This window comes from Ambystoma mexicanum, chromosome 6p (assembly GCF_040938575.1).
Source record: "Ambystoma mexicanum isolate Mex_15411 chromosome 6p, UKY_AmexF1_1, whole genome shotgun sequence".
NCBI classification, from domain to species: Eukaryota; Metazoa; Chordata; class Amphibia; order Caudata; family Ambystomatidae; genus Ambystoma; species Ambystoma mexicanum.
Genome location: NC_090935.1, coordinates 1536301255 through 1536326069, shown reverse-complemented (window position 1 = coordinate 1536326069; position 24815 = coordinate 1536301255). Strand labels below are relative to the sequence as shown.

Genomic DNA, 24815 nt, shown 5'->3' with positions numbered 1-24815 from the left:
TACAGAGGGCAGAAAGGCCTTCAGAGCAAGTCTGATTGCCCTCAGCTCTAAATGATTGATGTGTAGTTTGGACTTCGATGGAGACCAATGGCTGTGCACTGTCAGATCATTGGCCTGGGCTCCCAACCCCGTGAGTGAGGCGTCAGTCACTACTGTCATCTCCAGCCATGGTTGCCAAAAAGGTTCTCGTTTCAGAATGTTGTCCTCGCAGGCCCACCAGAGGAGATCCTGTGCGAGCCTGTTTGGAACCTGAAGCAGTTCTCACATTTTTACAGAGAATTGTGACCATTGTATTCTGAGAGCCCATTAGAGGGATCTCATTCTCAGGTGAGCCTCTGGCACCCAAAAAATGCAGGATGCAATGAAGCCGAACAACCTAAAAAAAAGAAAAATCGAAAGTTGGGAGACGCTGGGCACTGTGAAATTTGGAGACAGTCTTCAGAATGTCTTGAGCCCTCACCTCGGGTGCCGAGCTATTTCCCCAAGGATGTATCCAGTACAGCCCCAATGAACTGGAGCTTTTGAGAAGGTGTCATATGGAACTTTTTGTAATTGCGGGAGAAGCCCAGTCTGTGAAGAGAGTGGCAGGTGACGTTGAGATGATCAAGGACTTGTTCAGGAGAACACACCATGATCAGCCAATCGTCCAGGTAGGGGTACATGAATCCCCCCCTCTCCTGAGACTCGCTGCCACAACAGCTATCAACTTGGTGAAAACCCTAGGGGCAGAGGTCAGCCCGAAAGGCAGAACCCAAAACTGATAATGAGAAGAACAAGTTACTTTCTTACCTGGTAACATTCTTTCGATGGGATGGTCCGACGACGTATTCCATATCTATGACATGTAATCACCACAGCTGTGATGCTTCGGAAAATCTTCGGCGTCTGCGTCGATGACGTCGTTACACCGCTCTCGAGGACCTACTCCGACGGCCGACGTCACTGGATGTTATAAGTAGGACGCATGACGCCCGTAGCCTCAGTTATAGTTTTTTCCCCAGAACGTGTGGTACCAGTCTTCTGCCAGTCTGACACACACAGTCTTGCGGAAACGAAAGCTGCAATTGCATAAGAAATTCTGTAGCAGGGAAAGTACGGAGGGAGCGATAAGGAATACGTCGTCGGACCATCCCATCGAAAGAACGTTAACAGGTAATAGAGAAACTTGTCTTTTGAGGGGGATTGGGTCCTCCGACGTATTCCATATCTATGACAGACTCCCAAAGCAGTACCAATACAAGGAGGTGGGAAAAGAATTTAGAAAACAAATTTAGAATGCCCAATCAAATTGCAGAGTAAAGGACCGCCTTGCTAAAGGCCAGATCCTGCCCACGGAAGGAATCGAGGGAGTAGTGACGTACAAAAGTATGTACCGAAGCTCAGGTGGCTGCATCACAGATGTTACGAATAGGAACACCCCTCTGTAGGGCAGTAGAGGCAGCCCTACCCTTGGTAGAATGGGCCCGTAAGTCGACCGGTGGGTCCTTACCCACCAAGCGGTAACACTCAGAGATAGCCAAAATAATCTGGTGTTTCGTCACAGCTTGTCCCAAACGCTTTCCAGCATAACCAATGAAGAGTTCATCGTCCACTCTGACCCGGGGCATGCGTGAAATATAAAAGCTTAACGCTCTCCTAGGATCAAGCCTATGGAGCCTCTCCTCTTCCTTACCGGGATGTGGAGGAGGATAAAACGCCGGAAGAACAACCTTCCGGCCTAAATGAAATTCCGACACCACCTTCGGAAGAAAGGATGGACGAACTCTCAGGACAACCCTGTCCTTATGAAACACAGTGAAAGGTGGCTTAACTGAAAGTACCTGTAACTCACTCACTCTGTGAGCGGAAGTGACCGCAACGAAAAGAACAAGTTACTTCTTACCTGGTAACGTTCATTCGATGGGATGTTCCTCCGACGTATTCCTTATCTTTGATAGATCATCTCCCAGCTTGCTGGCCTCGGAAACATTTTTCAGTAGAGGGCCTGCGTGTCGATGTCCCTCGACAGCCTCCATATCGGCGCTGACGTCATCACGCGTATAAATAGACTCGCGCAGCGTCCGTTGCTCAGTTCCATTTTGACGTTAACAGTTGTTTTACATGAATTGGTTATTGACCTTGAAAGAGCGTAAACTGAATCCACAAGGGAAGTACTACTCTGGGGATGGATGAGAGGGGCGATAAGGAATACGTCGGAGGAACATCCCATCGAAAGAACATTACCAGGTAAGAAGTAACTTGCTCTTCTAAGGGATTGTGTCCTCCGACGTATTCCTTATCTTCGATAGACTCCCATAGCAGTGGCGTGTAATTGGAGGTGGGACTAAAATGCCATGTTTCCTTTTAGGAATGAACAGAATGTAATACGGCTTTGCCAAACCTAGTCTCTTGACTAGAGGAGGAATCCAAGTTGTAAAATCTTGTGAAGGTATGTGCGGACAACCATGTGGCAGCCGCACATATGTCTCGAACTGGAACCCCTCTTTGGAGGGCCGAGGAGGCTGCGATACCCCCTGGTTGAACGAGCCCTAAGATTTTGAGGAGGCTCTTTCCCTGCTAGTTTGTAATATTCCAGAATGGCCAAAATAATCCATCTGGAAATGGTTTGTTTTGTTATCGGTAGTCCTAGTTTGTGCCCTGAGTAACCCACGAACAGTTGGTCTGCTTGCCTAATCCTAGCAAGTCTGCTGATGTAAAAGCTTAAAGCCCGCCTTGGGTCCAGCCTATGTAGCCTTTCTTCCTCTTTCCCCGGATGGGGAGGCGGATAGAACAAAGGTAAGGTAATTTTCTGAGTGATGTGGAATTCAGAAAACACCTTTGGGAGGAAATTAGGCTTCACCTTTAGGACAACTTTGTCTTTATGAAAAATTGTATGAGGGGGGTTTACAAGATAGAGCTTGTAATTCGCTCACCCTTCTAGCAGATGTTAAGGCCACTAACAAGATAGTTTTAAGGGTGAGAAATCTTAGCGAACAAGAGTGGAGTGGTTCGAAAGGAGTACCCATCAGGAAATTTAAGACTACATTTAAGTCCCATAAGGGAACATGGAATGGCCTTGGAGAATAGACATTAGTTAATCCCTTTAGAAATTGTATTACTAAGGGTAATTTGAAATACGATGGCTCCTCTGCAGTGCGCTTGAAGATCGATAGCGCTGCGAGATAGCCCTTGATAGTGACAACTTGAAGGCCTGAATTTGCCAAGTAGAGTAGAAAGGATAACACCGTTGGTGTACCACATGAAAAGGGGTCGATATTCTCTTCTCTACACCAGCTGCAAAATTTGTTCCAACTGCAGCGGTAAAAAAACTTTGTTGCTGGCCTTCTGGCCGAAAGCAACACTTCCATGATGTCATCAGGGAGGTCCCAATCCTCGTATCTCAACCTTTCAGAAGCCAGGCGTGAAGGTTGAGGGTTCCGATGTCTGCATGGAGAACCTGACCTCCCTTCTGTGAGAGAAGATTCTCCTTGAGTGGAAGACGAATTGGAGGGCAGATGGACATGTCCAGAAGGTCCGGGTACCACGTTCTCCTGGCCCAGTCTGGGGCAATTAGGATCATGGTCCTCCGGAATCTTCTCAACCTCCTGATCATTTGAGGAATGACAGGGACTGGTGGAAACGTGTACAGGAGTGGAAACTCCCGTCAACTACGAATGCGTCCCCTAGAGCTCCTCTCGGGGGAAATTCCCTTGAACAAAACAGATTGCACTTCCTGTTGGTACTGGTGGAGAACAGATCCACTTGAGGGGTTCCCCAAAGGGTGAAGATCTCCCGAAGGACCTCCTGAGCTAGTTCCCACTCGTGGGAGACTGTCCTGCCTGCTCAGAGCGTCCGCTGTCAAGTCCTTCTCTCTGGCTAGGTGAACTGCCGATAGAGAGATTCCTTCTTGGATTGCCCAAAACCAGAGCTGCATTGCCTCTCTGCACAGTGGCAGTGATCCTACGCCTCTTTTGTTGAAGTGGTGCATGGCCACTGTGTTGTCCGTCATTATCAGGACATTTTTCCCATGTGCAGATGGCAGAAAAGCCTTCAGCGCTAGTCTGATTGCTCTCCGCTCTAATAGGTTGATATGTAGTCTGGACTCCGATGGAGACCAACGACCGCTGATGGTCAAGTCGATGGTATGGGCTCCCCACCACGTGAGTGAGGCATCGGTGACTACTGTTATCTCCGGCCATGGTTGCCAAAACAGTTCTCCCTTCAAGATGTTCTTCTGGCAGGCCCACCACTGAAGGTCTTGAGCCACCTTGAAGGCCCACCACTGAAGGAGGTCTGTCATTCTCCCTGAGAATTGCGACCACCGAGTTCTCAGTGCCCACTGAAGAGATCTCATTCTCAGGCGAGCCTCTGGCACAAGGAAGATGCAGGATGCCATGAGGCCTAGCAACCTCAAAAAGTCGAAGGCTGGGAGACGTTGGGCATTTTGAAACTTGGTGACCATCTGCAGAATATCTTGAGCCCTCACCTCTGGTGGCGAGGCTTTTCCCAGGGAAGTGTCCAGGACCGCTCCAATGAAGTGGAGTCTCTGTGATGGTATCATCTGTGACTTCTTTAAATTGAGGGAGAAGCCCAGTTTGTGAAGGAAGTGGCAGACAATCTAGCTGAATCTGAGCTTGTTCCGGGGATACAGCTCTGATCAGCCAATCGACCAGGTAGGGGTAGACGTGAATCCTTTGCCTCCTTAGAATTGCAGCCACTACCGACATTAGCTTGGTGAAGACCCTCGGGGCGGAGGTCAGCCCAAATGGCAGAACTCGAAATTGATAATGAGAGCCGCCAATTGCGAACCTCGGGTATTTCCTGTGTTTGAGATGGATTGGCACATGGTAATCATCCTGGAGGTCCAGAGATACCAGCCAGTCCTGGAGCTGGAGGGCCTGAAGGATCTGAGAGAGAGTTACCATCTTGAACTTGTCCTTCCCGAGGAACTTGTTCAATTCTCGTTAGTCCAAGATAGGTTTCAGTCCTCTGTCTTTCTTCGGTATGAGAAAGCAGGGGGGGGGGGCCCTTGTTCCTCTCCGCTACGGGTATCAGTTCTATGGCACCTTTCTCTAGCAGGTCTATAATTTCCTGCAAGAGGAGCGGATCTGGAACTTTCAGAGAGCTGTTCCCCGGTGGATGACTGAGGGATGCGTAGAAAAGGCAGGCAGTAACCTTGGGCAACTGTCTCCAATGCCCAAGCATCTGACGTAATAGCCTGCCATTCCGTCAGATGTTGAGTTAACCTGCCCCCTACTGGTGTCTTGTGAGGAGAGTCCTCAGAGCGGTTTGGGGGCGGCTGATGCAGATGCCGAGGGTAAAGAGGCACCTGCTGCGGCTTTTGAATTTTTACCCGTCCATCTCAGGTGAATTTTTTCTGACCCCTTTGAACCGGCTGTCCTCTGCCTCTTACGAATGCAGAATAGAAGCGAAAGGACTTACCCTCTGCAAGAGGTTCCTGAGGGGTGATATGGTGTCTGACGGATTGCAGCTCCCAGAGATTTTGCTGCTGCCTTTGATGTTTGAAGCTTTTCTAAATTGTCATCCGCCTTCTTACCAAACAAGAAAGAGCCGGCAAAGGGCATATTCAAGAGCCTGCTTTGCACATCTGGAGCAAAACCAGACTTCCGCAACCAAGCAAATCTCCTGGTTTTTGTGCTTGTCGCCATGGCCCTACTGATGCCGTCAGCGGAATCGATGCCAGTTTGAAGGGATTTGCACACAGCGTCTTTACCATCCTTGATGTTTAGGAATGCTTCCCTTTCTTCTCCCTCTGGGAGGCAGTCAGCCGCTGATGAAGCACACTCCCAAAGTGTGTGGCTGAACCTTGCGAGCGTACAAGTAGCAGTGATGGATTTCAACGCCATGCTACATGCAGAAAAGACTTTTTTGGCCATAGAGTCATATCTCTTATCATCCCTGTCCTGTGGAACAGTAGGGTAAGCCGATTTACTACCTGATGAAGTAGCTGCCTGAACAACCAGACTCTTCGGAGTTGGGTGTTTGGATAAATATTCAGGGTCAGCAGAAGACACCCTAAATTTAGCTGATCATTTTTTGTTAACCGCCGGGATTTCCTCAGGTGTTTCCCAGTTTGCCAATATTCTCCTTTGTAATGCTGCATGAAATAGCACCACAGGATCCTCATGTGGACCTTTGACCAAGATGTCTGTGAGGCCGTCTTGCTGAAAATCAGGTGAGGGTGTGGACCACCCCATAAACTCTATTATCCTTGCCATCAAGGTTCTATAAGGGGTTTCAGCATGTTCCCCTGGGTCTGGTCTGGCAAATTCCACTTCTGGGGAACTGTCCAACCAACTTGCTTCCTGTAAGGATTCTTGGAGGTCTTTAAACCTACCTTCCTCAGAGGTAAATTCCTCTGGTACAGGAGTTGCAGATCCCTGCAACTCAAAAGGTCTTTCCCTGATCCGAATCCTCCCCTTCTTCATAAATAGATAAGACTCTGGAGTGATCAGGTCTTGAAAATGGTATAAATCCCATTTCCAGAGCAGAAGGGGCCAAATTCGTCATGATTGGCTGAGAAAACGTCGACGCGGATGTTAAAGGCTTCGAAGCCATCGAAAAAGGCGTTGAGAAAGGCGGTAGAGGCCTCGATGAACTCGAGAGTATGGGAATTCTACTCGAGGTTGTCGACGACATTCTCATGATCGAAGCTCTGGGTAAGGTCACTGGCTCTGAGGTGGCCGTGGGTTTGTCCTTTCTCGTCCTCGAAGACGGCCTCGACTCGACTGACCTGTACATCGAAGAACCCTTCGATAACGGCGTCGAAGACGCCGATCTATGCGTCGAAGGGATCTTCGACGACGGCGTCGAAGATGCGACTTTGCCTTTTACTCAAGGGTTTGCAACGCTCTCGAGTGGCTTCTTTCGCCGGGTGCTGCGACTCGCAGCGTTTTGATTTTTCGGGTCTTTCACCTCAGCAGTCTTCAAGGGGGTCGAGGCCGCTTTCTCGAAGACGCTCAGCATCTTTTTCCTGAATTCCTCTCACTCAGCCTGAGAGCTATGTTTTGTGGGGCAGGAGACACTTTTGGGGGAAACGGAAGACGACGAGGAAGGGGATCTTCAACGTCTCTTTTTTGAATGCTTAGATCTCGAAGAGTGATGGGAACTGCTTCGAGACCTACAACGAGAATGTCTTTTGTGATGGCAAGGAGACAAATGTCTCAACTCCGCCGAGGAAACCTTCGAAGAAGTTTTAACTGTCTTACCTCTCTCGAGCTTCCCCTCACGCTCCTTCAAGGCTTTCGCCGTCATGGACATGCAGTCCTCGCACTCCGAACAATGGTGCTCGATTCCCAGGCACCACAAACAGATCCTGTGAGGATCCGTCAACGACATTTTCTTTCCACAGTGTCGACATTTTTTTAAGCCGGACCGTGGAGTCATCGGTTCGGTGAGGAAGCCATCGAGTACGAGTCGGTATTCACGAGGAATAATGAAGTATATTTGACTGAAGAACTGAGCAAAGATATTCCGAGGCCCCACGAAGCGCAGAAAAACTGAACTGAGCAATGGACGCTGCGCGAGTCTATTTATACGCGTGATGACGTCGGCGCCGATACGGAGGCTGTCGAGGGACATCGGCTCGAGTGATGTCGACGCGCAGCGCCCTCTACTGAAAAAAATGTCCAAGGCCAGCAAGCTGGGAGATCTTTCAAAGATAAGGAATACGTCGGAGGACACAATCCCTTCGAAATACAGTTTTAAGAGTTAACAGTCTCAAAGGACATGAATGCAAAGACTCAAACGGAGCACCCATCAGAAACTTGAGAACAATGTTCAAATCCCAACCGGGCACCTGGAAAGGTGACGGAGGGAACACATTAGTGAGACCTTTCAGAAACTGAGAAATTAAAGTAATTTAAAAATAGGAACACTCTTCAGACGAGCGCTTAAATATGGACAGCGCCGCCAGGTAACCTTTAACGATACCCACTTGTAAGCCCCTGTGGACCAAAGAAAGCAAAAAAGACAGAACCATGGGAATGTCACATGCAAAAGGATCCACATTCTTAACCCTGCACCAGTCTCAGAACTTTCTCCAACGGCAACGGTACAGAGACTTTGTTGCTGGCCTTCTGACAGAGAGCAACACCTCCATCACAACTTCAGGGAGGTCCCAATCCTTATACCTCAACCTTTCAGAAACCAAGCGTGAATGTTGAGAGATCTGACCTCTGGATGGAGAACCTGACCGCCCCCCCCTCCCGTGAGAGCAGATCGTCTCGGTAGGGAAGACGACGTGGAGGGCAGATGGACAAGTCGAGAAGGTCCGGGTACCATGTCCTCCGGGCCCACGCCGGAGCAATATGGATCATGCGGGAACCGAACCTCCGGAACCTCTGCAGTACTTGCAGGATGACGGGGACTGGAGGAAACGCGTACAGCAGTGTGAATAACCACTCCACCACGAACGTGTCTCCTAAGGCTCCTTTTGGAGGAAATTCCTGCGAGCAGAACCTCTCGCACTTCCGGTTGACACTGGAGGCGAAGAGATCCAGTTGAGGGGTCCCCCAAATGGTGAAGATCTCCAGGAGAATCTCCTGAGCCAACTCCCTCTCGTGAGAGATCGCGCAATGCCTGCTCAGAGCGTCCACTGTCTCGTTTTTGTCTCCGGCCAGATGAACTGCTGAGATCGAAAATTCCTGCTGGATTGCCCACAACCAGAGATGCATCACCTCCCTGCACACAGGAAGTGACCCTGCCCCCACTTTTTGTTGAGGTAGTGCATGGCCACCGTGTTGTCCGTCAGGATCAGGACATTCTTCCCTCGCACAGTCGGCAGAAAAGCCTTCAGGGCTAGCCTGGCGGCCCTCAGCTCCAACAGATTGATATGGAGTCTGGATTCCGACGGAGACCAACGACTGCTGACTGTCAACTCGTTGGCATGAGCTGCCCATCCCGTCAGGGATGCGTCCGTCACGATCGTCACCTCCGGCCAGGGTAGCCAAAATGGAGTCCCCTTCATCAGATTGTCTTCGACAGCCCACCACAGATGTTCCTGGACGACCGACGACGGCACCTGAACAGGGTCTGACATCCTGCCGGAGGACTGAGACCACTGGAGCTTGAGTGCCCATTGCAAAGATCTCATGTGCAACCTGGCCTCTGGCACCAGAAGAATGCAGGATGCCATGAGGCCGAGCAATCTCAAGAACTCAAACGCTCTGGGCAAGCTGAAACTTTTGCACCATCTGCTGAATGTGATAAGCCCTCACCTGGGGAGGAAAACACTGCCCCAGGGATGCGTCGAGCACTGCTCCGATGTACTGGAGCCTCTGAGTTGGTGTCAAATGGGACTTCTTTAAGTTGAGGGAGAAGCCCAGATTGTGGAGGGAGTGGCAGGTGACTGACAGATGATCCGGGACTTGCTCGGGAGAGCACGCCCTGATCAACCAATCGTCCAGGTAGGGGTACACTTGAATCCCCCCTTTCCTGAGGTGCGCTGCCACCACTACCATGAGCTTGGTGAAGACCCTCGGGGCGGAGGCCAATCCGAACGGCAGGACCCGAAACTGAAAGTGCGAGTTGCCATCCGCGAACCTCGGGTACTTCTTGTGCTTTGGATGTATCGGCACATAAAAATAAGCGTCCTTGAGGTTGAGAGACACCAACCAGTCCTGCAGTTGAAGGGCCTGGAGGACTTGAGAGAGAGTAACCATCTTGAACTTGTCCTTCCTGAGGAGTTTGTTCAAACCGCGCAAGTCCATGATGGGTCTCAATGCCCCGTCTTTCTTGGAAATCAAAAAATAAGGGGAATACCATCCCTTGTTCCTCTCCGCTACAGGCACCAGTTCAATGGCGCCTTTCTCCAGCAGGGATTGAATTTCCGGCGCACAGAGCGGATGCGGACTGTTCAAAGAGAGATTCCCCGGTGGATTGTCTAGAGGTCGCTGCCGGAAAAGAAGACAGTAGCCGTGGGTTATGATCTCCAGAACCCACACATCTGAAGTAATGGCACGCCACGCTGCAAGATGCTGCGCCAGCCTTCCCACAACCGGCGAACCATGGGACATGGCCTCATGACTGAGCTGAAGCGGCTGCGGCGTTGCCTGAGGGCAAAGAGGCAACAGCCTGAGCGGCCTTGGCACCTCGAGTACCTTGTTTTCCACCTCTGGCACTCCTACAGTGTCCCTTTTGACTGGCAGCTCCTCTCGCTTTACCAAAGGATGAGTAATAATGAAAGGAACCTCCCCTCCATTGCTGTCCCCTAGGACGAAAAGGCAGAGGTTGGCGAACTGCAGCACCAAACGACTTCGCTGCAACTTTGGAGGTCTGCAACCTCTCCAGGATCTCGTCAGCCTTGCTGCCAAAAAGATGTTCCCCGTCAAAGGGCATGTTGAGGAGCCAGGCCTGCACATCAGGAGCAAACCCCGACTTCCGCAACCACGCAAACCTGCGTATCACGGTGCTCGCCGCCATGGACCGGCTGACGCAATCTGCCATGTCCAAACCCGACTGAACGGCCTCACACATGGCATCCTTGCCATCCTGAACCATGCCAATGAAACCATCCCGTTCGCCCCCTTCGGGAATATGTTCAGCCGCTAAGGAAACACATTGTGCACAAAACGTGACAAGGCACAAACGGAGTTGGCCGCCTGAAGCGCCATACCCCCTGAAGAAAACACTTTCTTTGCCCAGCCATCAAAACGCTTGTTGTCCCTATCAGGAGGAATGGTGGGATACGACACCTGCTTTGCCGGGGCCGTAGCCGCCTGCACCACCAAACTCTCCGGAGTGGGGTGCTTGGTTAAGTAGCAGGGGTCGCTACTGGCTGGGCGGTATTTTCGCGGCAAAGACTTGCCCACTGCCTGGAGACTCTCCGGAGCAGTCCAAGCCGCCACCACCCTCCTCTGTAGAGCCATATGGAACGGCAGTACCGGGTCAGTTGGTGGACTGTGGTCGAGGATATCCGTAAGGTCATCCTGAAGAAAATCCCCTGGGGGAGCAGACCATCCCAAGTACTCGGTGACCCTGGACATAAGGCGCTGGTACGAGGAGTCGCATGAGTGCCAGACTCAGGCCTACAAAACTCCACCTCCGGAGAGGTGTCCAGCCCACTGGCATTGTGCAGGGACTGCTGCAAGTCCTCAATTTGGCTATGACCCGAGAGAATCTCGTCCGGCACCGTATCCGGAACCATGCCATCATCAGAGCCCTCATCCACCTCTAAAATAAACTCAAGCTGGCGGTAAGAAGGCACAGAATGTGGAACAAAGCCATGCTTAACCTTGGCCACAGACTTTCTAGGTGGTTCCACCGAAGCCCCGGGGAACCCCTGTCGAAACAGCCTCAAAAGGTGTCGAGTGAATCGGCATCGACGCTGAACGCGGCGCCGACAGCATCGATGGCTTCGACACAGTCCTCGAGGCCGGAGCCCCGAGCGTGTCCCTCGACAGCCTGGGCGCCGATGGCGTCGACGACTTCTTCGGAGGCGGGGCCTCAAAAGAGTCCATCGACGACCTCGGCGCCACCGGCGTCGACGTCTTCCTCGAAGACATCACAGATGACCACGGTCTCGAGCGCGCCGAGGACCGGGACCTGGAACGGGCATGACGAGAACGATTCCCCTTGTACGAGCAGGACCTCTCCCGCAAATCGTGCTGACCCCCAGAGCCCGAAGGCGTGCGAGCGGTGTCTCTCGACCGATCACGACCGACCCCACTCGGAGGCGCAAACGGACCAGTGCCCTGCAATACGAGATTTGCCAACATTTTCTTCCCGAAGGAAGCCCATTCCTCTGGCGTTGCATGCTTGGTGGGGTAAGCGACCCGCCGACGGGCGGAGTCCTCGGATGACGACGGGGAAGGCGACTGATGACAGCTCTTCCCGGAGTGCCTCGAAGAGGCAGGACCAACTCCGGGACCGAGACACACTGGACTTCCGACGACGACGCAGAGAGTCGCCCCTCGAATCGCCCGTCGAAAGCCCTGCAGACCTCGACTTCCATGGCTTGGACACCTTACCTACCGATAACTTCTTGCGCTCCCGCAAGGCTTTGGACGTGAGTGAATGGCAGTCGACAGTCATCCCCAAGGCACCAGAGGCAGGCGTTGTGCGAGTCCGTCACTGACATCTTGGACCCACAGTCCCCGCACTTCACGAAGGATATACTTTTCACAATACGAACAGGTTCGAAGAACCGAGAAAGAAAAGAAACTCCAAAGAGTCAAGGCGTGCCGAGATCGCCGAAGCAAACACGTTTGCGGCAAAAACGGAACTGAAGCTAGGGGCGTCGTGCGTCCTACTTATAACATCCAGTGACGTCAGCCGTCGGAGGAGGTCCTCGAGGGCGGCGTATTACTGTCATCGACGCAGGACGCAGACGACGAAGATTTTCCGAAGCAGCACAGCTGTGGTGATTACATGTCAGATATGGAATACGTCGGAGGACACAATCCCCTCGAACCTCAGGTAGTTTCTGTGCTTGAGATGTATTGGCACATCAAAGTAAGCATTCTGAAGGTCCAATGACACCATCCAATCCTGGAGTTGGAGGGCCTGAAGTATCTGAGAAAGTGTGACGACCTTGAATTTGTCATTCCTGAGGAACTTGTTCAAGTATCTCAAGTCCAAGATGGGCCTCAGTCCTCCAACCGTCATGGGTAATTGGAAGTATGGAGAGTACCATCCGTCGTTCCTCTACGCTACAGGTACCGGTTCTATAGCAGTTCTAAACCATCAGTATATAACAAAACTGCAGCTGAAAGGGGTGGGGTTGTTGGGGCAGATATTGAGGACAGTCAGAAGCCTTTCTCCTTTTCAGAAGTGTCGGAAGAGAGGATTTGCACATTACTATCTAGTTTAAAGGTAACCAATGATGCATTGTTTGCTATTCCATCTTCAGTTGCTAAACAAGTGGCCACAGACATGGCCCCATTCAGCATGAAGTTTGTAAATAAATCCCTTATATCAGGTGTAGTCCCACAAACTTTGAAGAAAGCAGTGGTTACCCCATTGCTAAAAAAAAAAAAAAGCTAATTTACACCCCAAGAACTTTCAGAACTATAGGCCAGTAGCAGGGCTGCCATGGCCTGCAAAGATTCTGGAGAAAGTTGTGACGTCCCAGTTACAGGAACATGTGGAACAGAGAATCTCCTAGACCCGCTACAATCCGGCTTTCAACCGGGTTTTGGGACGGAGAAGGCATTGTTGACGGCCTGGGATGATCTATTGGACACGGCGAACCAGAGGGACATGTCCTTGTTGATCATGTTAGACCGGTCTCCTGCTTTCGACATGGTAGACCATGGGATCCTGTTAAAACGCTTGAGGGAAGTAGGAGGTGTAACGCAACAAGCACTTCTATGGTTTGAATCTTTTCTCGCCAGAAGAGAACAAAGAGTTCAGCTTCGAGACTTCCCATCAGACTCCCAGGTATTAAAATTTGGAGTCCCACAAGGGGATCTTCACTCTCTCTTCCGTTTTATAATTTGTATATTAAATTGCTTATGGACATACTGAGGAAGCACCGCATACAGTTTCACTCATATGCGGATGACACTCAGGTGTTCGTGAGCATACAGAATTCAGAGGATACGTTTGAGTTAGTGGAAAAATGTCTACAAGGGTACATGTTATGCTCACCTGGCTCCCACAGAGGCGTCGATCTGAACTGGACAGCTGCGGTCTCCACCAATGTGACGCGTAGGGCCGAGATGACAGACTAGACTGTCCCACCTAACTTCGTTTGCTTGGCCCGTAGGAATATTCTTCAGCAAATGGAGAAAGGGAATTAACCACCCGTGGAGTGGAGCATAAATCCCCCCCCACCCCTGCTGTTCTCCCCACTGATCACCTTTGATGTCCCCCCTCTTATAGTCTCACCCGATGGTTTGAAAAGATGAACTCTCCATCCTACATTGAGCGCAGGGGCGCGTAGATAACCAGTTGCTTCACCGGCTAGAAAGAATTGGTAAGTTCCAGAACAATATTGACTGCGAGATTCCCGGCAAGACGCCGTAAGTATGTAGTTCGTAAGAGTTCAAATGCCCGACTTTCACTCTTGTCCGATTCCTTGCAGGTTGCAGCTTGACCCTAGTGAAGAGTTCCTCGTGGCAACCGGTAATATTCTGGTAAGGATTTGTATTATCCAACACAGTTCGATAAAATAATGTCATTATGTAACCTGTTGCTTTCTCCCTTATTCAGGTGCTGACAGAAAGTATGAAGTTTCTGGGAATAATACCTCCGGAGGTAAAATCAGGTAAGTCTATTGTGGTGATGAGGGTTCCCCTTGTTAGTCCCTTTGTTTCACCTTGCTGTCCTTTTGTTTCCCCTTATGGGCTGGGGTTCGGCAAAGATGCAGTGGAAGCTGCACCGACCCGTGAAGAGGAATAGTACCCCCGGTGGTAAAATCAGGTAAGTCTATGGGGGGTAACAAATATTCCTCTGTGTATTCCCTTGGCTCACCTTGCTGTTCTTGTCTTCTCCTTAGGTGCCGGAGTGCGGCGGGAACATGCAGGAGGATGCGGTGGAATGTGAAGATGCTGCGAAGGCCGGCGAGTTCAGCGCGGCGCTGCAGCAGGCGAGGCGACGCGCATAAAATAACTTCTTTCTTCCAGCTCGAAGGTGCGATGGATCGGGAATTCAGTTAAGGATCAAAAGGTATTGCTCTTGTTCTAACCTTTTCTCCCTTTTACTAGGAGCTCCAAACTCGAGGCGGGCGTGGCAGAAGGCTGGATGCAGACTTGCCGGCACGGTGAGCGTTACGCTGCTGGATGCAGAATAACGCGAAGCGTGTGCTGCTCTTCGGGCGTGGTTTAAATAGCCTCCAAAGTAGTCCCAGGTAAGTATTCCTCCCCAGCAGAGTAAAAAAAAATAGTCCCTAGGTAAAGTAGTCCCTTCCAAGCCTCTTTTGGCTTGGAGCTCTTGCAGCATGGTCTGCATCAGGTAAGTTTTAATCTATGAGCCTGGCGCCTATGGCTCCAGGACTGACTCTCCATATGAGCGTGGCGCCATAGGCACCAGGACTGCACCCAAATAGACCCTAGCAGGGGTTGTTGGGCTTGCTTGGGATAACTTGCTGCCTGCTTCCGGGGTTGCTGGACTTGGTCTGGGTCCCCGAGGGTAGGCATCATGACAGTACAGACCTGGATGTGTGATAATCAGCTGGAAAAACAGAGGTTGCCCTATTTGCCTCTAAATACCATTTGCAACACAGGAAGGAGCAACAGTCACCATGCTTTTTAGGGACATCGCGCAATTTTGCGAATAAAATCAAGAATGTGGGCTGTGCCTGGGAGAACAATATGAGTTATGGAGTAAAGGTGCAGCCTGCATTCCATTCCCTGCACCATTTGAGACATATCTTGCCATTTATTGCGAATGAAGATCAGTGGTGGTAGGTATATTGATCAACTCAAGATTGGATTATGGCAATGCATTATCATCAGGTATTCCAGCCTGCCAGTTACGAACCCTCCAAGTGGGCCAAAATTCAGCTGTTAGACTGGTGTACAGGGTAATAAAATCAGCCCCCATCTCTGACCTCAGAAGATCCCTACATTTGTTAGCGTTGAAAGAGCAAATTGATTTTAAAATTGTGTGTCTGGTATTTAAATGCGTTAATAAAACAGCGCTGAGATACTTATCAGATAAAATCAAAATTTATGTTTCAACGTGGCGATTGCGCTCAGTTGACAAGAACCTGCTCCAAATACCACGTACTAGGTGCGTGAGTAAAGGGGACCGCAGATTTGGAGCCTATGTCCCAAGATTATGGAATAAACTACTGCAAGAGATTCCCAAGATGAAAACCCTCCCTACATTTCCTAAGGCCTTAATATCTACCTGTTCTGCTAGACACGAATTACAAAGTATACTACACTAACAATCACATCAGGAAAGTCAGTATGTGGCAAGATCAATGTTACTAGATACAGCAGTGCCCAAATATGATCTAGTTCGTCAGGTGCACGGTATAAATTACTCAAAAATTAAATTAAAGAATTCAGCGCTTCTCTCTAGCAGGGCCAACATTTCATGCACAAGGGGCGTATCGAACTCTCAAAGAGTGGCTTCCCAGTGGATGGTTCTGAGGTATTTGAATGAAGTGAAGGCAGTAACCTTGGGCTATAGTTTCCAATGCTCAAGCATCTGAAGTAATGTCTCGCCATTCTTTCAGATGCCGAGACAGCCTGCCTCCTACTGGTGTTGTGTAACTCGAGACCTCAGGTTTTGAGGCCGCTGATGCAGTGGCTGTTGATAATGATGCCCCCTGCTTGAGCGGGCTTTGCACCTCTCCCTCGGCCACCACAAGGCAATCTTCTTTGGCCTCTTTGACCAGCCATTCGTCTCGCTCTGCAACTGATGAGTAGTAGCGAAAAGATCTACCCCTCCAAGGCTGTCTACTGGGTTGAAAGGGCTGAGGCTGCCTAATAGCGGCACCTAAGGATTTGGCTGCCGCCTTAGAGGTCTGCAACTTATCAAGGCTTTCGTCAGCCTTGTTGCCAAAAAGGTGAGACCCATCAAAAGGCATGTTAAGGAGTCTGGACTGCACATCCGGCGCAAATGCGGACTTCCTCCACCACGCAAATCTGCGTATTACGGTGCTAGTTGCCATGGCTCTGCTGATGCTGTCAGCAGAATCCAGACCTGACTGAAGAGACGCGCACATGGCTTCTTTGCCATCTCTAACAATAGCCAAGAATCCATCTCTTTCCTCCCCCATGGGGAATGTGCTCCACCGTCATTGAAATACAATCCCATAGAGAGAATGAAAATTTCGCTAAGGCACATGTGGAGTTCGCTGATTTAAGAGCCATGCTCCCTGCAGAAAACACTTTCCTTGCCCATGCATCTACTCCCTTGTCATCCCTATCTGGAGCGGTAGGATAAGCCGCCTGCTTTGAAGATGCAATAGCTGCCTGCACCACCGGACTTTCTGCAGTGGGGTGTTTTGAAAGGTAGTTGGGGTCACCACTAGATGGGCAGTATTTTCTAGTCAGGTTTTTGTTGACTGCCGGATTAGACTCTGGTGTTTATCAATTTGCTGCCACCCTTTTTTGGAGAGCGATGTGAAATGGTAAAATGGGATCCATTTGCGGACCCTTATCAAGGATGTCCGTCAGATCATCCTGCTCGAAGGGGAGAGTAGGCCTACTCCATCCCAGGTAGTCTACAACTTTAGACAAACTGTCTATATGATGCATCAAGTCTACCAAATTCTAGCTCTGGTGAAGTGTCTACCCAACTGGCTGTTTGCATGTGGTCATAAAGATCTTTTAATCTTGAATCTTCTGAAATGAAACTCAGTCACATTTGGTGTACCATATTGAAGCCCAAAAGGTGCATCAGTATCTGATGGCTCATTTTCCTCATAAATCGATGTTAGTGATTTGAAGTATTCTTTCCTTGGTAAAGGAATGGATGTCTTATCCGGAATAGGCATAGCCGTTTCAGAAATTTCGAGTCGTCGATATTTTTAGTGAAATCGGCTTCGAAGGCTTCAATGGTGTTGAAGGCGCTATAAGTGTAGATGGCGTGGCTGGCGTCGATGGCGTGGCTGGCGTGGCTGGCGTTGACGACCTCTACCTTGACTTACGCTTCAACTTATGGCTCGAAGGATCCTTCGATGGTTTCTCATCACGTCAATGGCTCGATGAGGATCTGGCCTTGGTCCTGGGCGAAAGGGCATGCAGGATTTGGCTCGAGCCCTTTCCTTACCGGCTTCTTTGGAAGGCACGGTAGGAGTATGGCTTGCCGAGGGTTTTTGTCTCAAATATTTTTTGCATTTCTGACCTAAATGCTTCCCCCCACTTGGCAGGTGTGGAGGCCTTTGTGGGACAAGATAACTTCTCATGGGACGTGTAGGACGACGAAGTGGAAGAAGGCGACCTGTTGTGCCTCTTTTCGATTTCTTCCACGACAATGAGGCGTGGTGGGAGCCAATATTTGACCTGGATCTTTTAACCTTCTTTCGAGGAGAGTCGCCTCTCAGCTCGTCCGAAGAAGGTTTCTTCGACGTGGTAGTCGATGGGTTTTTACCTACAGCCAATTCCCCCTTCACTCCTTCAGAGCCTTTCCAGTCATTGACTGCCATTTGGAGCAGGCTGAGGTCTTGTGCTCCACACTGAGACAGCACAGACATACACAATGTGGGTTGGTTATCGACATCTTGGAGTTGCAGTCCCGACACTTCATGAATCCAGTCTTCGGGGTAGTAGGTGTCGGGGAAGAAGACATTTCACGAATAGAACAAAAGAAGCGCACCGTAGTTTCTCGAAGCGTAAACTTACTCAGAAAAACTGAGCTGAAGGCAACGGGCGTTGCACGTGCTATATATGCCTTCGATGACATTATCCTCAAGTCAACTACATTGACGCACAGGGCACTCTGCCGAAAAACATTTTCCGAAGCAGCTGAAGCTGGATACCGCATATCAAAGATGAGGAATACGTGGGAGGACACAATCCATTCGAAATTGTGTTTTGTTCACTTTGTTCAAATGCCTGTATTTTGTAGGTTACAGTGTTAAAGCATTTTGAATAATGAACATGCTTTTCACATTGCTTTAAGACACCTGTAGTATTGTGAAAAATGAAAACTGAAAGTATGGCTGCATTTTTGCCTCCTTTTCCTGTTTTAATCAGCTTTAATAGAGGCAGCGCAGTTACAGCAGCATGGATATTTCATATTTACTTTTCATCACAGAAGCACATCAATAGCATTTGAAGGCGTGGGGTTTTTGATGTCTTTACGTTTTAGGAAAACTCCCAGCAAGCAGTCGTTTGGCATTTGTGAGAAGGAAAAGCTTTCAGTCTTCTATATAAAGATGTGTATTTTTTGTCTTAAGATTGCATGTGTTGGCGTGCATGCGCATGCATGAAAGTGCACTGTACATAGTGTGTTGTTTTAGAGAGCAAGGAATAGCTGGGCATGTGGTCTAACTTTACTTTAACTCTCTTTCTGACCACCCACCACAAGCAGGTATAATGGGTGCAGGTAGAAGCAGTGCTGTACATATTTTCAGTGGCACAGATTGTACCGTTACCTCCCAACAAGGCTGCTATATATTCAAGCAAAATAGCCTAATTTATCAGCAGAGCTGCTATACACATAATGGCCCAATGCCGATTATTCACAGCAGGGCTGATTGCATCATGCCCATATTTCTTAGCAAGACTGCTATGTTTTGGGACAGTACCTGAATTTCTTAACAGAGCTACTGTAATGGCAAAGCACACACATGTGTTGGCATTTTCTGCAGCGAACTAAAGTAAGGAGCAAGAACAGTGTCTGCGCTCTTCCCACTGATATAACTACAAAACACCAAATCCCATTACTGCGAGGTAGAAAACCTTGCATGGAAAACAACAAATTCCCCCCCAAAAAAAATCTATTGGGGAGGTAGGGGTATTTAATAAAGTGTGGGGGTGGGTGGAGTGGAGTCTGCAGGTGTCTTCCCCCCACATTAAAAAATACAGAAAATGTGTTCACATGCAAGATATTCATCCTCACAGTACAGAATGTGGTATTTTCATGTAGATCCTTCCCACCATCCTCCTGAGTTGGTGTGATGCACACTGCCCAACAGTGTGAGAAGATGGCACTCCTGTCATATACCTCAATCCCTCCTACTCAGTCTTGTGCTTTTCAAAACTTCTGCCTCTCCCTTGTCCGATTACTTAGTCCCACTGCCAAAAATATAGCACATTTCAAAGTCTCATTATGAGTCTCCCAACTCATGTAGGATAGTCAGAACAGGCTGAGAGTTTGACAACCCTGTGTGCCTTTCCCAGTCCACAGCCTGTTACAAAAGGTAGCTCAGTTGGTCAATAACCCTGCTGCAGATATTGTGTAACCCGTTACTTCAAATCTTGCTGATACGTGAGTTAATGCGTCTGCATCCAAGGTATGGGTTTAAGATGCAGGTAACATTCAATTGTAACGGAGCGGACTTAGCTTTCGACTTATCCAAAGGACTAAAAGTTCAGTGATTCAGAACACACATTTCACCTGGGATGCTATGCCTGCAATAGCGCCGAACACACGTCTCATTAGGGCTGCTATACCTGTAAAGTCTCAAAAGAGCACATCCCATAAGGGCCCCCTGTTAGGCAAAATTTGTATGCAGTACCCTTTGGGACCACTACACACAACTAGGACTCCAGCTGTAAGCAAAACCAACCTTTGGTATAAGTCTGTACTACGCAGTTTTGGTAGTGTTGCTGAGCAGCCAGGCTTATCTCAAGAGGGGAATGTGAGCTGTAAGGATGTTACACAGAGGTCTACAATCACAAGTATTCAAATAAACTCTTATACTCAAGGTTTCTTGGTAAAACATGTATTAATTTATTTCACAGTCAGTTATAAAACATTCACTAGAAGGAGGTAATCTATATCACACAAAAATATACTTCAATACTTTACACGGTAGGGGTCTGAGGCATTTAAACTACTTTGAAGGAGGAGCAAAATGGCATTCAGGGTACTTTGAAGTACGACCAAAAAGACATAGGTTAATAAAACGAATTTTACAATTACTCTTAAGACAGTGCAAATTTCACCAGAGGAGTCGATTCAATGCAATACGTTAGTCCAAAGTCAATGGGCTAATGTCTTGTATAGGATAAAGCATTTCTGGTAGTGAAACAGAAAAGTCTTTGCCAAAGTTCTCAGAAGTAGTTTGTAAAAGAAAGATTCATATGTTGGGTCACAAGCTGACTAGGCCTGCAAGTTGCCAAAGTTTCAAGCACTTTCGCAGTGAGAGGTAAGTACTCGCGGTCGGGTTTTCACAGTACCTTACAATGAAGAAAAAGATGCAGCCTTAGACTTCTGTTCCTGGCAGCTCCTGCAGATCTCGCTGTTCCTGAGCCTCAGTCGTGGGGACAAGAGGGAGGACGTCGGGGGACTCCTGCACTGCACTTAGACTGGTCGCAAAGCTGGCAAATCTTAGATTTTGGTAGCTTTTAGTAAAGCACACAAACTGGTGTCCCTCTCCCTGGTTATTCGGTTTCCTGCAGCACTCCGAGGAAAATACAGCCAGCTCAGAGAATGGTATCCAGGTGGCTTATGGGTCGAGTTGATTGGTCCCACCAACTCAAAGGGAGAAGTCATCCTTGCAGGGCTTCTCTGTCGAGATGAACTTGGCGATTCGGACCTGCAGCAGGGCTTCACCGGGCAAACCAACGGTCCAGGAGTTGCAGCAGCCGTCCTCTTCAAGCTTGTCTTCGGTTCTTTCGTTCCAGTGGTCCACTCTGCCTTCCCAAGCCAAGAGACTCGCCTTTTATACAGTTCTCTCTGATTCATTCCAGCTTAGCTGCCACTCACCCAGCAGGGTGGCTGTCCTTGCCGGACAGCCAGCCAGCCAATCACACCAGAGTGCATTTGCGTCTCCTAGGAGACTAAGCACAAGGAATTTCAGGCACCTCCCTCACTTCCTGCACACCCCAGACACTTGGGCGCCAGAGGCGGTCTTCAGTCCTGAAGCCCGCCAAAGGCGTAGGAACAAAGGGACCAAACCTGGTTTGGCACACAGAGACAAACTCTTGAAGGACCTTTCCAAAAAGAAATGGCAATAAAAGAAGAGCAGGATTAGTTTAAACAAAGGGGGCTCAGATACCATCTTGAAAAACTTGGCTCCCGCGATTTAACGCTACCAGTGTTCGCGGTCGGGAAAAATCATGGTAGTTCGTTGTAAAACCACTGCCACCAGCCATTTCGAGAGGAAAGGGTTGCATTTCACTGCTACACGAGTTCCTAGACATAGGGGATACTAGGTAACCCTTCCAGCACTCTATTGTAAGATCGGGTGTGCTGAGCCTAGAAATTTGAAAATACTAGTAAAGTCAATTTCACTTTACTTTCTCTGGGAAACAGTAGTTTATCCCAGAGAAGGTATTTAAACCTTGGGACAGCCTAAAAAGGCTTCCCTCTGTTACTGCACTGAGGTGTGACACACAAAGAGATGATGCCTATGGAGTTGTCTAAAACACCATAATCAAAGAACACAAGAGTAAAACACATTCAAAATAAATGAGAGTGGGAATAAAAAGGCTCCCACTCTCTCCAGGCAAAACAATCAAGTCCTCAAAATCCAGTTGCTGGGGGTCTCTAAGGTGAAGGGAATTGGCAAACTTATGAGAATTCTTCCTAATACCCCTATACTTGTAATGGCTCAGAACACACATCTCATCGGGGCTCTTATGCATGTAATGGCATACAGTGCTGGAACAACATCTGTATTCAAGCAAGTGCTGCATCTAGTGAGACAAACCTCTAACTCATTCCCAGCCTAATGGCCAAAAGAAGGTTTGCACACATCTAAAAAGGAGCACCCTATGGTAAAGGTGCACTAGATTTGTAAAAGGAAAAGGCATTTTCAGCTTTTTGAATATTTATTGGTGCTATGTCAAAAGAAAAAAACAAGAGTAAGAACAACTCTGAACGTAAGCAATACAGAAAAGCAAAGTGGGGTGGCGGGGCAGCCGAGAGAACCGATTACTTATTAGACAATCTAAAACAGGAATTAGAGCAACAGGAAGAGAGAACAATGAGCTACACAGACCAATGAACTACATAAGAGAGCAACAAAGAAAGTGAGAAGGGAAACGGAGGTAAATAATAGGACACACACAATAGGAGTGAGGGATACAAGCAGAGCAAAGGATACATACAGCAAAATAAGAAAACAGATCAACAGCAGACAGGGAGAGCTGCAAATAGAAAATCCAGTGAAGAGAAAGGCAGGCCAATAACATAAAAGGCAGCGCAAGAAAGATAATCAAAAGGAGTAGCAACCACAACAGGGAAAATTAAAAAACAGATATAGCCAAAGTAATGACATGAGAGAGGAAGAGAAGTTGTATCAACCAATACAGCAACATTTAGGAGGGAATCGGCAATAAGAGAATGCAGAGATGGGAAAGGCAGAGTGACAGAGCAACACTTAATGGTGAGAGGCAGAACATCAGAAAGCTAGAGACAGGGGAAACAGTAGCAAAGGGAAAGAGAGATGGAGCAAAAACATGGAGTGGGTGTCATGCAAGTAGTGGCAGGCAGCAACAGTAGGCCCAAGAGGCAGAGAAAGGATGCTTGTAGAGTGCAGGACTTGATTTATGATGTAACTAGCTGGCACCTGTAGTAGTTCTTAACATAGTTTAAGTGTCCACGTATAATGAAGAGGAAGCTGGAAGTAAGCTTCGACAAGTTCTTTGTCACTAATGTTTTCGAAAACAGTTTTAATTTTAGGCATACATTGGAGAGTTGTCACTTTTTTACTCTTGCGAAGGAGGAAACATTTTTACTCTTGAAATTGCATTTACTCTCCAATTCTAAAATTTGGGAGTAAAATGCTCTCATATCAAAATCTTATCTGGAGTACTGGCGCCAGTCCTAAAATATGTTGGGAAGGATGTTTAAAAGTAATATCTAGTCAACCTCGTTTTTTGCACCAATTATATCACATTTCACTATCAAAATCACTGTTCAATGATTTGATATAATTAAGATTGCATCTTTGTTTACACTGTGCACTAACAAAATGTAATACATGTTCTGAGGAATAATGGGGCATATTCGTTTTACCAGGCATTATTAGCTCACTTTCAAGTCACCAGCACAACCCTTAATTATACAAGCTCATTCTGTGCAGACACAAATCTTGTGTGTGCATCATAGGTCTGGTTAGGCCATAAAAGCCACTAATACTTTGACATTTTTTGTTTTTCTCATTTCCTGTACAAACATGCATTTTCATTACAATATCTATGGCATTCTCTAATCTATATGTACTAAGCATACCCATTGATGATTAATAGATGCTGAAACCCAAAAACCTTTTATAACAAAAAAAAGGCACTTCAAACCTGATGTTTTTTCATCAACATTTGAGCCAACAGTCCCTTGCCCATCTGATCCGAAGAAAATGATAAACAGAAACCATACTTTGCATCTTACACATTCTAAATACACTTTACCAAGGCCCCTGTTCATAATCATAATGTCGAGTCCTTACTGAGCAGTCTAGTATATTCATTAGATAGAATTTTGAGAAATGCTTGCAGAATGGAAACACGCATCTGCAAAAGTGATAACCGTGAAAGTAACATGCCTACTGTCAAGATCTTTGGGCAAACTACATGTCACAGGTTTCAATGTGACAGATTGACATAGCATTTCTACTTCCTGCGGTGTTAGAGTGCAAGACGTAACGCTTAGGGGACTACTAATCTGAAACCTTAGTGCAGAAACAACCACTTATGGTTCCAAGAATGAATTCAAAGCTACTAGTAATTGCAGCCATCAAAGTCTAATCCACACAGACAACATTAGGATTTTGAATTTACCGGAGCACATCGATCTCATCCTTTAGAGACTGAGCTTCATCTGCTAAGGATGTCAGGTCTTCATTCTGTTGCCGCAAATCAGAAATTTCCTTTTCCAGCTCCTCACAACGTATCCGGTAATCATCTTTCGAAGCCTCAAGTCTAAGTTGTGAAAAAGGAAAATTTCAGGTGATGTTAGAACTCACAATTTCCAACTTGCCATTACTGCTTCTACATTGTTCAAATCCTTAACTACTTTATATGGTCATTTTCGGATTCAGTCTTGTACTGCCTTCTTTGAATTTTTGTTTCTAGCGTGTTCTCAGCATGTCCAGCGCTTTGGAGGAATAGAAGTTCAATAAATAAAAAATAATTAATCTGAACTTCACTTTCAAATCAATGAAATGTGATTTGTTACAAAACACTGCAGATGTATTTGGATTTGTGTAGCTATCCCAAAATGAACAAGTATCTGTTGAAGCATTAACAATTAAAATAATATCCGTTTCACTTGAATTATTTTCTTCCTTTCTGTTCCTTTAA

General features: G+C 47.9%; 1 protein-coding gene across 3 annotated transcripts in view; it reads right to left on the bottom strand.

Moving 5' to 3' along the window:
- HOOK3 (hook microtubule tethering protein 3) overlaps positions 1 to 24815 on the bottom strand; it is a 1904471-nt gene that overhangs the window by 1152419 nt on the left and 727237 nt on the right. For all 3 annotated transcript variants that reach the window (XM_069626410.1, XM_069626409.1, XM_069626411.1), the window contains one exon: positions 24294 to 24434. In XM_069626410.1, the coding sequence (XP_069482511.1) occupies positions 24294 to 24434 (141 nt within the window). The remainder of the gene's footprint in view (positions 1 to 24293; positions 24435 to 24815) is intronic.